The sequence below is a fragment of the Condylura cristata genome, unplaced genomic scaffold, assembly GCF_000260355.1.
Source record: "Condylura cristata isolate star-nosed mole 26May11 unplaced genomic scaffold, ConCri1.0 scaffold00008, whole genome shotgun sequence".
In the NCBI taxonomy this organism is placed as follows: Eukaryota; Metazoa; Chordata; class Mammalia; order Eulipotyphla; family Talpidae; genus Condylura; species Condylura cristata.
Genome location: NW_004567109.1, coordinates 35,332,823 through 35,351,896, shown reverse-complemented (window position 1 = coordinate 35,351,896; position 19,074 = coordinate 35,332,823). Strand labels below are relative to the sequence as shown.

The window sequence follows — 19,074 nt, the reverse complement described above, 5'->3', positions numbered from 1 at the left end:
TGCAGCACAGGTGAAGATATTGACTCCTGAGATCTGCAAGGGCCTGGGGTCTGTTCTTTCCTCTCTCTCTCCCCCTTTCCCCATATAAACTCCTTATGGCAGATCATTACAAAACTGCTTTATTAAAAACACTGATGGCCCCCCCCAAAAAAGGACAGCGCTTCAATTCCCCCAAAATGGCAGTGTTGTCCTTGACTACTTGACATTTACATAGAATCATGTAGGAAAAATACAGAAACATATAAGAAAGGGAAAGATGACTGCAAATAGTTTTGCTAGCTATCCAACACTATTTCACAAAAAAATTAAATAAAAAGTCCATGGACATATACACACACGTATAAGTAGATGCACATAAGAATATAGAGCTTCATGTATTTAATCTATGCATTTGTACATGCAGCTTGGAATAACGTATGCTCTTTAGTTGGTGCTCAGTAAACCCCAGCCCTCACTAGTAAAACATTTATTTAAATTTTCAGCAGCATTCCAATGACAAAATACAAATAAAGTTACCTTTCATTGTTAATTGAAGTGTAGTTATACCTGAGTCCATGAAATATCTACATTACACTCAGAACAGATGAAGTAAGGGCATTATTTAAAGAATCATTTTCCTCTGTATATCAGGTGTTGAAACACCTGTTTCAGTTCTATACATAGGACTTCATTTTTAAGAATATGTAATATTTAACAATATTTATTAGATAAATATTATCTAATTAGATAAATGATATATCAATAAAACTTATTAGATATAAGAAAATCAATGCCATAAACTCTTAAGTAAGTGTGATCATCTGTTTTCTTTGTTTTTCCTTTTCCCACTGTATTTTCTGGTTACTTTTCCCTTTGGTGAACTGATATCAATTCTAATACTTTTGTTTCCTCTAAGTAAATATTTGCTTAGATTCTGCTCAATTTCATCACTCACAAGCCAGAGCCCTGTCTGGTGTAGGAAGGGAGGTTTGAGTCCATGGGTGCAGAAAGATCTGTCTTTGCTGGCGGAGGATGACACTGCCTTGTGAACTTCCTGATCGCTTGCTTCCCAGCACATCAGTTCCCTACATGCTTTTTAGAGATGGAGGGAGATAATATTGATATCACGAAGGGAAGGAAACAGGGACCAGCATTAACTGATGCTCCTTTCATAATGGAATGGCTGAGACACCAGCTTTTCAAACAGTTGAAGTCTGAGTCAACATGATTTTTCGCACACTCTGTACTTTGTATTGCAGCCACTGGATACTTGATAAACCAGTTACCCTTCCTGCCTTCTCTGGACAGTAAGTTCTTTGAGGACAAGATTGGTTTTGTTTATTGATTTATCTCTATCCTCCCGCATCTTGCACGATGCTTTGCATTTAATAGACACAGACTTGTACATATGTTTTCAACCTAATTTCATATTATCTAAAACTTATAGAGCACTTCAAAATTTTTCCAAAGTACTTTTTAAAGGGCTATGTAATATCTGTATAAAGCTTTATGAAACCATAAAGACACACACACACACACACACACATATAATATTCCATTTACACTGACACACACTGTAACTTTTACACAGTTAGTGCATAATAAATAGCAGTTCTTGTTTTTATTATCATCTTATTTGATGTTTCCAAAGCTATGGGTTAGAAAGGCCGGGCTGTTTTACTGTCCAAAATTTTTCCATATAAGGAAATGACAATTAAGAGGTAGTTTGCTAAAAATCCCGGTCTGTTCAAGGCAGAATACAAGTATCATAGACTTTTGATTCCTTATTTATACTTTTTCCTCTTAAAGACCCATTCTATTTCTCCACTCCCAGAACCCCTATGAAGATTGTTGTGTTTGGAATAAAATTTACTTTAAAGTTCTTGCACACACAGGCTAAACAAGGCTCTGTGATGAGCCAGCACTTTGTTACCTAAGCCACTGAGGTTGTGCTAAAGATGATCACAGGACACAGAGGAGGAGGTAGAGGTGGAGGCCTTCTCATATAAAGCAAGATATAATCTACCTCTTTTTCTCCCCTCTTTCTAGAATATTTATAATCTCATTTTCAAACATGATATTAAAAATTTGGGCCCTCCCTGGTGGCGCAGCGGGTTAAAGCACAGCACTGAGAATCTGAAGCCACTTCCGCATGAGTTCGATTTCCGCCTGCCGCCTGCCCCGGAGGAGACCACATGGCGAGCCAGACCTCTCCTGACCCGCCCGCTGCTCCCCTCAGCAGTGTACTTCGTCAATCTGCCTGTTCTGCTCCCCCTCTGTCTCTGGTGAAGCCTCTCACCGTCCCTGAGCCTCTGGCCTGTACCCCAGTTCTGTATGAATAAATAAATAAATCTTTAAAAAAAAAATTTGGAGATTTGGGTATTTTATTTACTCAGACAAAACCAGCTGAAATGCAGCATCTGTTTTTCTGGGAGCTTCTGTATCCACAAAACTGTGCATCTGAGTTCCCTGATGCAAGTGGATCTACATTCACCCATTCAACAAATGTGTGCAGAACTTTGCTTCCTAAGCATTTTGCCCTCCTCAAAGGACAAGCCATGTGTGGGCTCTATCTATCTGTCTGCCTGCCTGTCTGTCTGTCTACCTACCTACCTATCAATCAACCTATTGTCTACTTATTCATTCATTCATTCAACAAATATTGAGTCAATGATATTAGGTACTATAAGCTTCAGGAATACAATAATAATGTTTCTCAACACCCTAATTCATATACATGCATGTGACAATCACACATATTATACACACTTACAGTGTGTGTGCATGTATGGGAGAATATTTCTTCTCTTTTGACAGGTAACCTGGGAGACTCCAATTATAATAGGTTGTTTCAGGCCCTTCTGTTGGTCTTAAAAAGGAGCCTTGATAAAGAAAGTAAGGATATTTGTGAAGGATGGCTGGAGTGCGTATGTGGATATACAGCTTCCCTGTCCTAACCCCTTACTGAAGTGTGTCTGATAGAGGAGGATCACTACCGTAAGGACCCCTTGGTACCAACTAGAGCCCCTGGGTGCACTGATCTCTAATGAGCAGGTGCCAATACTAAAGAGATAATGGAAGAGGATGTTGTCACAGGATGATGCTTTCCCACTGCTCCATAAATGCAGAAGTACGGCCAGGACATTGATTCTATGGCAGTGTTCTGTAACAGTGACTATTCCTATTACAGCAGGAGATTGGGGGAGATTTAATCATCTCCACTAATATATGCTAGCACAGCAGAGTGTCCATGATCAATGCACTATTGTTACCAGTCTGCTGCCTTTTTATTGGCATTGATAATGGGCTTCCTCCTTTGTGTCTCAGCTACAAGTTTAAGTTGGTAAACTTTCTCAACCCTCACAATTGATGAATGCTGTTAGCAGTCACATTAGGACCAGAAGAGGTGGGAATCTAAATGTGCCTACTATGCAGCATTTAAAATTACAATGAACTAAGATACTCTCCAAAAATTCAACTTTTCTCTTAATAGTTGTGACCCTGAACCCTAGCTTTAAATGTTCTGGGTTGCTGGTCGCCCAAGTGTTTACAAAATTGTCTACACATGCCTGTAAAATACATTTCTAGACTTAATAATTGTGAAAAAAGAAAACAGCCAACCTGTTTACAGTGCTTAATTATAGTGCTTAATTTTGACTTTCAGAAATGGGACCAATAGGCAAAACACTCCCTGACATAAACTTCAGAAACATCTTTGATAATTCTTCTCCAGAAGCAAGAAAAACAAAGAGAATATAAACAGCTGGAATTACATTAAATTACAAAAGAGACAATAATCAAAATGAAGAGACATCGTACTGAATGGGAGAAAATATTTGCACATTATTGGATGGATAAGGGAATGACATCAAAGATCTACAGAGTTAACACAACTAAAAAAACCCAAAATAACAAAACAAACAAACAAAAAAACCCCAAAGCAAACCACCCAATAAAAAAACTAGGCAGAAAAGCTAAAGAGACATTTCTCCAAAGAAGAAATGCAAACAGACCACAGACATAAGAAAAAATGTTTATTACAAATTATCAGCAAAATGTGAATCAAAACCATAACGACATAACACTTCACTCAACAGAATAGCCCATGTTAAAAAACAAAACCAAACCAAAACTGGTACAACAAATGCTGGTGAAGATATGGAGATAAAAGAACCCTCTTACACAGCTAATGGGAATATAAACTGGTCCAGCCATTATAGAAAGCTGGGTGGAGGTTCCTCATAACACTAAAAATGGGTCTATCATATGATCCAGCAGTTACATTCCTAGAAATCTACCCAAAGGATACAAAAACACTAATTCAAAAGGAAACCTGCACTCCTATGTTTATTGCAGCACTATTTACAATAGCCAAGATATGGAAAACCTCCAATGCCCCCCAAATAGGCAAATGGATCAAGAAAATGTGGTATATATTCAATCCACAATGGAACATTACTCAATGATCAAAAAAAAGAAGACCAACTCATGCCATTTGCAGCAACAGGGATAGAACTTTAAGAGACTATGCTAGGTGAAATAAGTCAGAAGGAAAAGGATAAACAGTGGATGTTCTCATTTATATGTGAAATATAGAAAAACCAAACAAATAGTCAAGACAAAGTCAAAACTAGCAAGCTGACCATAAAACCGAGGTACATAGCAAGGGAGAGGGCAGGAGGAGAATCAAAAAAACAGAGGGAATAACACAAAGGAATATGGTGATGGTTCACAGATGATGTGGTGGGACTCCAACGATGTAAGAAGAAAACTTAATTAATTTTAAAAGTTTTTAAAAATGAGGATGACAGTCTTTAGGAAGAAACTTAGCTCTGAAAGTTCTGAAAGTTCTAAGGAAAATAACTACCACTAAATATACTATTTATCAAATTTAACTGAAAAACTTTGAACTGTTTACAACTTCAAACTTATATAATTGCATCTGTTAATATAATTGCATCTGTTAATAAGGATTTACAATCACAATATAATAGAAAGCATTGCAGTTCTAAAATTTTGAATGTTTTTGCTAGAATTCTGAGTTTTTGATAAAGGAAAAATTTCAAGTAGCCTCTTACTCATGTTTTCAAGTACAGCAATAAATTTCACTCTGGTCCTATAATTTCAAGTCCTAAAAATTATCTTGACTTCTGTTGAAACTGACTGACTGATATGGTATATGCTCAGTGCAGGTGTAGTTTCAAATGCAGAAAATGGTACAACTCAGTAATTCCTAAAGTCACTGAATGCCTGAATGAGTCTTTAATTTGGGTGGGGGGGGGCAGAGAATCATTGGAGGTTCAGGGAATGCCACACACAGCTACCTTGCAAAACAGGAAGACAAGCATATGAAGAACACTTACATTTATATATATTAATGCTTGAAAACTTAAGAGACATCAAGTCTCATTTTCAAGTATATGAATGCTTCTTCTGGGTTCCAGCTGAACCCCAGTTTATTATCACCTTTAGAGGAAAGAGCTGCTAATTCTTCAGTCAGATTGATCATCTTTGACTCCTGCTGTATTTAATCCTGTCTGCTTTCAATCATAATCAGTTGGGCAAAGTCTACCACCCTCAATAATCCTACTGATGTTTCACATGATTGGTGAACATTAAATTTTGTAAAGAACTTTAATGTCTATTACCTCATTACCTCATTTGATTGTCGTAACTTTGTGACAGAAACAAGAGCCCCCATCTTACAGACAGCAATTGACACCTGAGGAAATTTGGAGCATTCTTTATACCTACTGTATTGCACACAATTGGCACTTAATAAAGATTAAATAACTGGTTTTGATTTGAATTTGCCCCTACTATACTGCACACAGTTGGAACTTAATAAAGATTCATTAACTTGGCTTGACTTGAATCATAGCGGTTAGATAATCAGCTATTTTTCATGAAGCAGACACTTACATGGAAGATGAGAAAGACATAAGGGAATTTTCTTTTGTGTAGTGAGGTATCTAAACACTGCATGAGGTTACTCGCTTCCTAATCTCTCTGAAAATAGCTTAGATTTCTATCTACCTAGATGTGGGTATTACTACTCAAAGTAGAAACACTCAGGAATGTAGTGGTGAAAGGTCACCTCCATACAAGAACTGGATGGTGAAAGCCCACATAAAGTAAGAGTCAAGAGGGTGTCTATACCAGCTTTGCAATCCCTAACACATATACATATATATCCATCACCTGGAGAGATTGTTAAAGCTCAGTGGTTTGGAGTGAGGCCTGAGACTACCCTTCCTAATAAGTTCAGGGGCTGCCAGGTTGCTGGGCCTTTGCCTACACTTTGAGTAGCAAGATTAGATCTCATATACTACAGATCTCCTAATACCTCATCAGCTGCTCCTTACATTTATAAGAGAAAATCTTAAATGGAAATTTAAAATTTTTCAGACATAAATCAGAGAAGTTACGTAAAATGATTTACAAAAGATTCTTTAAATACAAAAGAATCTGTGAGGATTCTTATTCTAGCACTTGTTATAATGAGTTGTTTTTTAATTTACCTTAAAAAACCAATAAATACCTTTTCTTACAGGTTTGATTCACTTAAAGGAACCCTTTTAAGACCAGGGATAATAAAGTTTGCTATCGTGTGACCAGTCAATGGGACCTATCGGTGAACCATAGCAATCATTTTGTTTTGTGTAGTGAGTTGTCCTTATTCTAACAAGGGGTTAGGATAAGGATAGTGAGAGATTTCAGGTCTTTCTGGTTATTTTTTTATTATGATGTTTTTAAATTCAATACATACCCAGGCTATCAAATCTTAAAATAAAGCATACTATTTATGATGACAGAGACTAGTGAATATATGAAAACTTATATTCTGAAGTCAAATTTAGGTTGAATTTTAAATCTACAGACTTACTATGTGGCCCTGGGCAAGTCCCTTAACTTTTTAAAATTCTGCTTCCATCTGTACAAAGACAGGGTCATGCTATATGGCATATTTTAAAGAAGAATAATTAAAAAAAAAAAAAAGGTACACAGTAGGTACTCAAACAATCATAGCTGTATTTCTTTCACATATATGAGACACCACACACAATATTTGACCCAATATAGACTCCTGCCTGTTGGTCTCCCCCTCCCCCCGCCTGACTCCCACATTCTTTTTTCCTGCATTATCAGTTGCTCTGCAATTTTTCATTTGTACAGATAAACATGAGTTGATGGTATGTACATTTTTGCTTGATAGAATTTCATAGGACGCATTTCATCAGTGCGTGATTAGCTTCAAAGCTACAAATCTAACCCAGTTTTGAGATAACTGGGAAATGAAACTAAGTGGAGGGAACAAATGCAGCATTGTAAGGGAAGCAAAAGTCAGCTTGAGGTTGTCTGATGTTTTTAAACTAACATCATCTTTAATCTCCTATGCCCTTCTTCCCAGATAATAAGAGCTGTGCACTAAAAGTGCTGAGATAAACTAATGGGGAACAGGATACTACAAAAGACATTTGAAAGAGCCCATGTAATTTACTGCATGTCTGGTTTGTTTTACTTTCCAAAGCCTTCCTGTTGCTCAGAGAAATTTGTCTCTTCTGGCAACCTTCAGCCTTCTTTTGGCTGGGGAGTCTTGAAAAAGCATTTGAGGGCAGGTAGACAGATGTAAAGCTCTCGCAGAGAAGAGTAAGTACAGGCCTTGCTTCCTGAGGTGTAAACAAAGGTATCTTTTAGGACTTGTTTGAGACTGTGGTCCCAAATGTAGACAATGAAGAAGCTGCTGGTGCATTCAGATACCCGGAACTCCCAACATGTTCTGAAGGTAATTTACATGCATGAACCTCTAAAAGCTTCCCACTCAATGAACTGTACCCCTGGGGAAAAGCCATGCAGGCCCAGATCAGTGTGGGAACAACATAAGGTGTTCTCTGTGCCAAAAAGGGGATTGGGCTAGATGGAAAATCCCCAAAAAGGGCCATCTGGCAGCATAAATTATCCATTTTAAATGGCTGGTGTGAGTTAATGACACCAAAGTCACCACAGCCATGTACAACATCCTTCAGTTGAGTTTTAACGTCCTCACAGGCTCTCTTTCAATTATGACTTTCTATGTCAAATATGGCCAAATGTAAATTTAACCACCCCTATGCATACATACCATGAAACTGCATTTTTCTTTAATGAAACAGGGATAGAGAAAATGAAAAACTGGTCAGAAATAAACTTGTGGGGCTTTCTCTAAGAAATTATATACAATTAAATATAGGTATATTTGGGGTGTGGGGGGAGGTGTGTATCCAAAAAAGGATTCAACATTAAATTTAACAATTTAAAGACTACAAAGGATATGTGTTCAGATGTTAAAACTTAAGTTCATTTGAATCACAAGGTGCAGATAAGGATAGGAATTATTCTGAATAAGAATCTTGAGGTCAAGCTCACAGTAATCAACCCCAACCTAATGCCCCCCAAATATGCACAAAAGAAATTTACTCAAGGACCCACAGAAGAAATTCATGATGGAGAAGCTTCATATACATCAATACAAGGAGGCAGCTTCAAGACATGCAAAAAATTACCAATACTAATAATACTTAAGCATAAATGTACCAAGCCTGTATCTTTTGATTCTCACTTTCACTGAAGCAGGTAAACTGGCTTGGACTCTACAGTACAAGCTTTTAAAGGGTTCAAAGAAGTTTTTGCCTCTTTTAATTTTTTAATAGCACATAAAGTTTTCATTGGCACTATCCTGAGGTCGTGCTGATGATGCAGTTAACAGCAGTGCGCAGTCAGCACTTTCAGTTAGGCCTGGGTTTATTTTCTTATCCACTTTCGGCAAACCGGCAGGAATTTAAGTGTGGAGTGAAGCTGATGTGTGACCTTTACGGAAGACCCCGCCGCAGCACCTTGAGTGTGGTGTTGGTAATAATCAGAAATAAGCTTTCACATTCCCTATCACTCAAAATGAACTTCTTATGTCTGTTTCACATTTCCAATAATGAATTCTTCAAAAGTAAGTAACTCATTCTTGAGTTCCCAGAATCAGGCATACTGTCTCATCAGAGTCCCCAAAGAAGGTGGCTGATGAGTGAATGAACAAATGAATGAGTTCAGTGAGAGGATTAGTTAGCAAAGTGAAGATTTTGTTTTTTAGTCATGGGAGCAAGATAAGGCCTGAGATTTTATTTTGCTTTGATTTTAATTACCATACAGAAAAACTGCCTGGAGGTAGCAAGAGAGAGTTAATCACACATGTAGAGAGTCCTGTAATCAGGATACAGAATAGTCCCTTCGTCCCCCCACCCAACCTCCCTCACGCTATTCCATAAAGGTCACACCCCTGAGGATAGTGTTTTGATAAATTAAGAGAAGAGAAAGATGATTTTCTTGGTGCTTGTCTCTTCTTGTAGGGAATTAACCGCAGGCATTGGTTAGGTAGAAAATTTTTTTTCCAAACTTACTCTGTGCTAGGTATCACTTTTAGATGGTTATGTATGCTCTTGACAGATTAGTAAAATCTCAGACATTTGAGCTCAGAGAGAGACCTAAGTTGCCCACAATCACACAGCCAGCAGGAGTCAAAATCAGGATTACAGTCTACCTGGCTGATTCCACAGTTCAGGCTCTCCCCTTTACATCCATCTGACTTTGCATATTGAGCAAGGTCCTGGAGAAGACACCCCTTGCCCACATGGGGATTAGACATGAGGAAGGTTTCAAGATTCCAGAGCAAGATGAACTTTCCCACGAGGTTGGCCGTGAACTGTTTAGCTCATTAAAGACCGACTTAAAGACATTTATTTGTTCCATCTAAATAGAAACTCAATCATGATACCCAGTAACAGGAAAAAATATTTAAAGTATCCTCATTTTATGAAAATCCAAGTGTAGTGAGTAGTATGGGGGACCATTCTCCTTTCTAAGGTACCAACCTAGTGGAACAATGTGTTGATTTTTATTTATGATTAAAGGATAATTAAAAAAAAAATGATCCCAAGAAGCAGTGAGTAAACAGAACAAAAGCAAAGGCAATTAAGAGTTGTAGTGTAGGTAAAAACCTGTGAGAGTATAAAATCAGCCACCAGCTTCAGTCTTTCATGTTAGTGGGATGGCTGCTTTGTGTAGTCGGAATCAGTAAAATATCCACGTTGTGGGCCCTCTCTAGTGGGGCAGTGGGTTAGGACGCAGCACTGCAGGCCAGCCACAGGTGCATCAGTGTAAGTTAATTCCCCAGCCCCCAGGTGACCCACATGGTGTGGCAGACCTCTCCTGACCTGCCTGTTATGCTCCCCACTCTGTCTCTGGTGAATTCTCACACCACCCCCGCACCTCTGGCTTGTACCCCAGTTCTGTATCATAAATAAATAAATCTTAAACAAACAAACAAACAAACAAATATCCACGTTGAAAAAGTCAACTGCTTTCAGCACCCATTCTTCACCTCTCGGCCTGACCTGATCCCACGCATAGGGACCTCACGATGGCCCGTGCACGTGCACCTGCCCTGCTTACCTGGCTCCACTTCATGCCAGCCGCTCGACTGACTGCCACTGCCCGGGGAGCGCCCTTGGCCTGTGTAGAATGGCTCTTCACCAGGACTGTCCATTTCATCCTCCACAGACTTGAGGCGCTTTGTGGAGCTGAAATAACAAGCGTGTACATGTTTAAAAGCAATCCAAGCCACCCTTCTCTTGGACATTGCGTCTCTGGTTGAAAGAAAGCCAAGGGATGAAGGGAGGAAACAATTGGGTAACTCAGTGAAGTTGTAGGGCTTTTTAGGGCTCTTTTAGGCTCCCATTCAGTTGAGTAAGTCACTGCATGTAAAACAAAGCCTGGGGTGTGTGCTGTTCCAAGTGTCTGATTTTTTATTGTCACTCACGTTACTGCCACTGCCACATCCTGTTCCTTTTTCCTTTGAGGAACTAGTGGCTGGCTTTTGCTTCTGTCTCCACCTGCAAGTCATGATAAGCCCTATTCTGTCTCCTCAGGGTGGCTGGGAGCAGATATCCCCAATGCCCCTAAATATCAACTGCATCCTCCTGGCATCCCAAAAGGATAAAAATTAGAGTATGTGGCCCTTCAGGAAAAGCTTAGATTGCTTGTTTTGTCATGTTTTCCCATCTTTCACTTGGATGTGTTCATTTAAAAAATATTTACTATACAGTTAGAATAGTCCACGTACTTTAGAGGTAAAAGTGAGCAAAGGAGAGATATATAGGAGGAGCGAATGCACTTCCCTGTCAAAACAGGGACATGGAAAAAATAGTAATCCAATGACAACCCTTCCACAAAGAGATTACTAATATGAATTTTTGTCCTCTTGGGGTAGGGATTCTTTTGGGAAGGGGAGTATGATTGAGAAATTTCCAGGCTGTATCCTGTTCCCTCAAGTTGAAGGACTGAGTTGTTCTCCTACTTCAAGGCTTCACAAGTTAGAATAGTGTCTTAATTGTTTATGTCACTATCTTACTACCAGAATGATGATATCATGGGAATGCTGGCTGGAAAGTCTTTTCCTCAGGTCAGTTGGGATTCAGTATTTTTAACATATGTTCATTCATCAAACACTTCCTGTGTACCTTTTATCTGCCAGGTCCTATGCTAAATGCTGAGATATAGCAGTGAGTCAGACATGGCACCAGTCTCTGTGGAGTTCACAGTCTAGTGGATAGAGAGACTGAGAGGAAAACAAACTTGGACAGAAGAGCAATGCAGGCATTAGGATGGAACTACATATAGGACATCCTGGAAAAAAATCAACATGTATGCCTGGAGGCTGAGAAGGCTTCCCGGAAGAGATGGTTCCTTAGCTGTCTGAAAGAGTAGTCAAGGACATAATGTGAAAGGAAAGAAAGAAGGAAGAAGAAAGGGAGGGAAGGAAGTGGCAGAGGTAAGCTGCTGTTTAGAGGAGGCACCACTCAGGAGCCACTGTAGATTAAATACATGTCTTTAGTGGGCAGCATGTCACTGTCTCAAATCTCCCACAAGCTTCCTTCATCTTGCCACCCCATCTTTGCTCCAGGATACCTCATGATCCAAAAACTAACAGGTTCATGTCTGGTGCATGAGGGGTGTTCCCCACGGCAGGGCAGCATCTGTTTTAATTGGTTTGTTGGTGCCACACAGGGTATCAGTTATTTTGAGGGAAGTGAGGCAGCAACAACATCGTGAGTCCAGGGTGAGTCCAGGGTGACACATGCAGAGAATGGCCAGATGTTTTGTGTGGCTGACGTTGACTGAGAGGTATAGTGAAAGACGGGGGTGGCCAAGATCTTGCAACTCTGGACTGCCCTTCAAGAAATGGAGATATCCCAGGAAAGTCTAAGCAGGGGGTGATATCATATCATGTTCTAGGAAGATCATATCATTCTGACAGCTGTGCAGCTGATGAATTTAGAGAAGCAAAGGGAAAAAAAGAAGATGGAACCTAGAGAGACAGAAAGACACTAAGGCTACAGAAGCATATGATTTTTTAGAAGTGGGCAAGCAATTTTAATTCTAAAGTTGGCATCTTTGATTGAGCCTGTTAAGTTCTGTTCTCATTAAAGCAAGACCACAGGAAGGCTGCACAACTGTATCATGCTTAATATCAAAAGGAAATGCCTTTAATAGTTCAATGTTTCCTGCTTAGTATTCCTTGATGAAAAATAGCCATTTGAGAACTTTTCTAAATTTTAGATAAAAGTGCATCTAGTCAAAGTCCTTTCTCAGAGAATATACACTTAAAAAATCCTTCCAATATATAAAACCGGGGTGGGGGGAAGGTTCTTGAATTAATTCTACAACCCCTTTCATTAGAATGTGCAGATTACATAGCCAAATGCTTCCTCTTCTTGCCTTGGCAGCCAGGAAACTCAGGGCTAAATATAAGGCATAATTCTTGGTTCTGGCTCTTGATGTAACAATCTCTCCTATCTTTGCATATGATTTCTGGCCTCTTTTCATACTTAATATTAGCTACTATATTTTAAAAATGAAACCTAATTTGGAAATTGGAAGTATACAAATTGGGAAAAAAAATATGTCCCTTATGCTTCCTGCAAATAGAAAACAAGGGCTGTATGTTCTAAGGGGATTATGAGATCTGTAGGGAAAAGGGAAAAGGACTATCTTCTTTTTTGCTTTTCAGTTTCTAAAGCTACCACAGTGTCTGGCTAGTAACAAATGCCCCAAAATGGCTGAACTGGATTATTGATTTACAAACAACCATGGGCAAACCTGTGACAAGGATTTTCCCAGATATGACAAAATGAGAATTAATCCAAAAGGGCAAGTCCATTGCCGGTCAGTATCTTTTAAGGCTCTTAATGTCCTCAGTATGTCCTCTAATCAAACACAAATACCCTATGTACTTATTAAATCCTAAAGGCAAGAGCATGTAGTTATTAGTTGAATTTGAAAGGAAGGACTTTCAGTGGCTGACAAGGATAAATGGAGGATAAATGATAAAGGTTAATGGAGGGTGGAGCTACAGGAGAGAAAAAGATGCAGGAGAGAAGAAAAGTAGAAATGCCAGGATGTACAGATGGAGGGTGTCCAGGACAAATTTCACTGGCTGCACAAACTCAATAGTTCATTTACTTTGGTAAATGAAGTTTACCTGCATAAAAACAAAAAACTACTTTATCCTAATTTTATACTATCCCTTCTATGACTCTGGAGATGTTTACTATTAAAAGTTATAGAACTGACAATCCCTATTAATCGCTTTTATTTATTCATTTTTAAATTTAGTGTCTGGTTGGTTTCTTGGTTTTGACATTCTAACACACTGATTCTATTCTCCTGGAAACATTTAAGAAAAAAAAAATGTACCAGTGAGATTTCTATAAAAGGAGAAAAATGTTTTTCTAAGACATGATATACAAATTCTTACATTTGGAAATATTCTAGTGTTCTAGCAATTCTACCAAGAAATCAAGGTAAAGCTACTCCCTTCATCCCAAATATTTGCTAAATTCCTACAATCTGCAAAATCCAGAAGCTTTGCCTTGTACCCACAAAACTGAAACAACACCTGTTTCCTGAGTGTTCAACGACATGAGCTAAGAGGCTCCATCTACACCACTTGATCTCAAAGCTTCTATTGACTTACATCTATAGCACCTACATCAATATCCCTGGTACTTAATAAATGTTTGTTGCTGAAGAGTTCAACACTGTCATTTAAGGAATTTATAGCTCAGGTAGGGTGGCAAAATACGTACCACACCTCAGCGATGGTAAAAACAACTCAGGACGAAAATGCTGAGTGTCAGGAACAAAAAAGATGTTAGAGAGTTCTCTTTTTGGAAATAATCTTTTAGCTACTGTTCCTTACTAAAGAGTCAGCCACATTCCAAATAAGGTTCCATGTGAAAACAGCATGTTGTTTAAGGTCTTACAGACCTGAGTTTGAATGCAGACACTGACAGTTACTAGGTCTGAAATCCTGGGACAGTTACTGGACTTCTCAGAGCTCTGAGTTGATTCACTAGTAAGTGACAACATTGAAAATACGAAAAAACTATCATGAACATTAAGTTACAACAGGTATGCAAAGTACCTAGCACATCGCCTGCTACACCACCGGTGACCAATTAATATTGGTGTCACATGAGCAAGTTTCGAGTGATAGATTGATGAACTTTTCTATATGTAAATCTGAGGTATTCTTTTGGGCACATATTCTAACCTGTACACAGATAATTTTGCTGAGTCTATATAGTTAAAGAAGGATTTAAAAAAATACCATCCTAGCAGAGACTAATGAGAGTAAAACAAACATATTACTGAGCTATTAACTACTGATGCTGTTTATAATTAACTCGTTATCAGGGTTTGTTATTTGCAGACTACAAGAAAGACACTGGCCGTTTACATGACATTAATAACCAGGTTTCCATTCAAAGAGACACAACAAAAGGCAACAAAAACAGCTGGATAAGTGTGTGGAAAGATAGGGGGTAAGTAACACTTGGAGATGTGTTTGTGATACAAGCACTGCACATATATGAAAAACAAACAGCCCATCAATTTTTACATTAATCACTGTCCACAACTATTTGCAAAGCTTTTCATGTTGACTGAATACAGTTACACATAATGTCTCTTCCATCAGCAACCAAAATCCTCAAAATGTATTAACACTGGAATGTGTTCACCATCTCATTCTTTCATGCTTTTATTATAAATGTACTTTGGATTTGAGATTGTCTTTTTCCTGAGGAGCCAATGCGACAGTGAATCAAGTAAGGGGAACACTGAAACAACATGAAAGTTGATGGCAGGATACTGAGGAAATAAGTATTTCACTGTTTTCAGGGTATTAGTAAAGACTAAGCTGATTTTGTTTTTTAAGTCATGATTGCTAAAATGTATAAACTTAAAGTATGAATGAGTCTCTACCAAGGTAGATTCTGATAACCTGGCCATCCTTTGAAATTATAAAACGCTTTTATTTGCTTTAGGAGGAATACACCTTTGTCAGATATTTTTCTGCAAAGTACATAGACATTAAAGATCGTTCTGCACCACTCTTTCTTTGATGTCACAGTCCAGTGCTAAAGCCAATTTGTAAAAGAATACTGTGGGTTTAATGCCTAATCCCTCTCCCTCTGGTGCAGGTTATCTAGAGATAACAGGGTCTTGCAAAATGCTTCATTTTGATTTTGGCTCTGTGTTCCTCGAGGGGATCAAGAACCCTGGAATCATTATCTGGTTGTGTTCTTCCAGCTTTACTTTTTGAAAGGTCTCCTGGTGTACTGGGGGTGTAATGAGGACCTCAGTCCAGCATCAGATTTTGCATACACATGTATAACCTCACAGCTGGATATCACATAGATCTCATTTCAGGGTTTGTTATTTGCAGACTACAAGACACTGGTCATTTACATGACATTAGGGTAACATGGATAGACTAAACTTTGAGGTCCTTAGGGGCTCAGTAAGAAAGCGCTGGGACTGAGTTGGAATATCTGCTGGGGGGGAGACTGGGGGAAGGGTCATCAGTGTCAACTTTCTGCAAAACAAGCCAAAACACTTGCCCTTTTCCCTAGTCGAGCAGTATTCTTAATTCCCTGAGATTGTGCTACTTATTGTCTCTCCTTCTCTACACCTTTGCTCATGTCTCCACACCATCTAGAATGCCACTTCTTTTCCATTCCATTTGGCCAGCCTTTACAATTACAGTGAGCACAAGTCACTGTTTTAGAATGAAGTCTTCAACAACTATTTTTAGCAGATGCCATACAATTTAGCTTCCTGCTTCCTAAAGTCTGGTACAGTTCTGCTGCACGTGCATTGCTTTCTCTCTGTGGACCAGACTGAAATTCTGTTGGGGCTGACCTACTTCTCTGGTGTCTTCTACTACGCTAAGCACATTGCTAAGTGCCCAGCAGGCTCCGAGTTGAAATCAAGGCATGTAACTCGGAAGCATAACCTCTTTAAGAGCCACCAATCAAATTACCTGGTAGAGGACGTGCTGGGTAGAGACCTCCTCATTGCTCCCGGACTCATGCTGTAGTATGAAGAACTTTCCAAATCTGACAGAGAAAAATTGGGGCCAGTTCCTGCCGCTATTGGTGCTAGAATAATAATGAAAAAAAAAAACATCAGTTAATTGCTGTAAATAAAAGATGAATGAGAGCCAATTTCGGTGTTGCATTTCACATATGATTTTTGAATTTATATGATAAACTTATTCAAAATAATCAGTAATGAACTCGTACCTATAAAAGAATTTTGACAATAAAAACAATCTATGCCAGGAAGACATATTTTTATTTTTTATTTACCTCTTCCCTTTTTGTAAGCTTGGTAAACTGTTACCAAGGCTGCAACATTCTGGAAAGGTTTTAACAAAACATACCTATACCTCTGTGTCTGGTCTTAAAATAGGACATGTTCTGGCCTTAAAGTTTTCTTGAATGACCAATCAAAATATTTCTTGGGCTTATTAAATTTTGTCTTATTCTGATAGCTGGCTTCTACTCCTCTGCATTTTAGAATTTCAACAGCAAATTCATCATCTTAGCCCATTCCCAACTTCTTTTTATAAGAAGTATGTGTTTGTCCTTATTCTGAATCATCTCAGCACACTGAAGACACTTTTACTTGAATATTTGCCTCCCATCTTCTAAAAGAAGGCAGGATCAATAAACTATGATTCCTGAGCAATACTTTTTATAAATAAAGTTTACTGGTGTACAGCCTCACCCTCATATAACTCATTTATGTACTGTCTCTGCATCCATACTACAACAACACAGAATACTTGCTGCAATAGAGATCAAGTGGTTCATAAAGCAGAAATATTTATATTGTACAATTTGTTGACTTCTGAGTTAAGAGATTGTTAAGGATAATTTTGACTTCATATGATTTTTCAGAGCTGACCCCTGTGTGAGACTCAGTCCCTGTATGTTTTATGCCCTGGCCCCTCCAGGTACTGTGTTCATAATAGTAGTTTAATGATTACTTTTGAATGGATTAAAACAACTCTAACATTAGTGGCATGACTATATGAATACAAATCTCTTTTTGATAACTATACAAAAGTGGGAGCCTTAGATGCACATATTATTGTATTTAGGTACTGGTTTGAGAGTTAAACTCATATAACTGGATAGATAAATAAATTAATTAAGGCTAATAGCCATAAGAAGACAGGGTAATTAGGAATTATCATGAACAAGGGATTTTCATTCTTTCAACAAATGATTACTGAGTCTGCATTGCCAAGTATACTGTGCTGGATAAGGAAGGCACTGAGATGAAAGACTTGGTTCTTGCTCTGAAACAGCTCTAGAGGGAAGGCTGACAGGCTACATCAATATAGTCTCATAAGTCCTTTGGTAGAGTAAGCCCTAAATTGTTAGAGCTGTATAGAAATGTGTATCTAACCCAGCTGGGGAATAAGTTCAAGGGAGTGAAAGGGTCTCAGAAAATGTGATGCTTGGGAAGAATGTTAGAAGGAATTACCCAACTGAGAGGGCAAGAGGCATTCCATGTAAAGGGACAGCATTTATAGGAATAAGAAAATATAAAATGCATACTGGATTTCTGACTGTGGCATAAAGAAGTCCACACAGGGGAAAGGAGGGAAGGTTAAAGTCAGGTCTTAAAAGTTCTGGGCAGTTTCTTTGAGAAACAGGAATCTGAGTTGAGTAGATTCCCAAGTTGATCAGTATTAAAGCTCTTACCACATTCCACTGTAATTAGGACAGTTGGGGGTTGTACTGCCAGCACCCCACCCACTATAATCCCTGACAGCAGGAAGCAGTGGGTAAGCACTGGTCAAATGGAGGTGACTGCCAGTCCAAGGAGAATCAGCAAAGTATGAGCATGCAACTGTTCTCATTGGCATGTATCCTCTGGAAGCATCCCTCTGTGGTGAGGGCAGGCATGGAAAGATGACAGCTAAAGAATAGAACCAACAAAACCAAAAAGGCCAGTGGAGTTGTTAAAGAGGATAAGATAGGGATGTGGTCTAAACTCAAGGACAGGAAAGGAGGTGACATAAGTTATTTAGGAGTTAGGATCAAGACAATGAGTCCTGAGTGTGGTAAAAAAAATGGAAAACAAGGAGTATGGGGTGGTTCCCAGGAGCGTTGCTGGGAAACTGGGTGAACTGTGGTGTCCTAAGAAAATGATGCAATCAAGATAAGGTATGAGAGGGATACAGCAATTTATACGAATAAACATTTAGTGGTTTGATGAATGGCCCTGGTTAAACTCTAATCATACCTGCCACTGTATAAAATAGTCACTGCTAAGAAATGGAACTCTTAAATGCACATACACTTGCTGAAATTCACACACACCTCTGAATGGCGGGCCCTAATGGAGTAAGGGTCTTTAGTACAAAAACAAAAGGGTAGGCTTGACAATAAGTGTAAACAGAGCTTTCACAAATAATTGTGTTAGCCATCCCCTAATTTTTCATATCAAATTTATTTTTATTCCATAGTATTTGATGTAAGAACTAGACTATGGAGGAGGCAAGAGATTAGTTATTCATGGACCCCATCTTCCAGCCTAGCAAGCTGGCATATGGCTAATTGTTTGTTCATGGAGCTTAGACATTCACACCTTTCACTAACTGAAGAAGGAGGATAGGGTTGAGCAGTGTCAGGGGTCTGGATTTAC

The 19,074-nt window shown here is 38.7% G+C and overlaps 1 protein-coding gene across 3 annotated transcripts in view; it reads right to left on the bottom strand.

The window, feature by feature from the left end:
• Positions 1-19,074, bottom strand: part of NFIA (nuclear factor I/A) — a 349,822-nt gene that overhangs the window by 87,864 nt on the left and 242,884 nt on the right. For all 3 annotated transcript variants that reach the window (XM_004679057.2, XM_012722388.1, XM_004679058.2), the window contains exons 5-6: positions 16,394-16,511; positions 10,459-10,586 (exon numbers count right to left, since the gene is read on the bottom strand). In XM_004679057.2, coding sequence (XP_004679114.1) covers positions 10,459-10,586; positions 16,394-16,511 — 246 coding nt within the window. The remainder of the gene's footprint in view (positions 1-10,458; positions 10,587-16,393; positions 16,512-19,074) is intronic.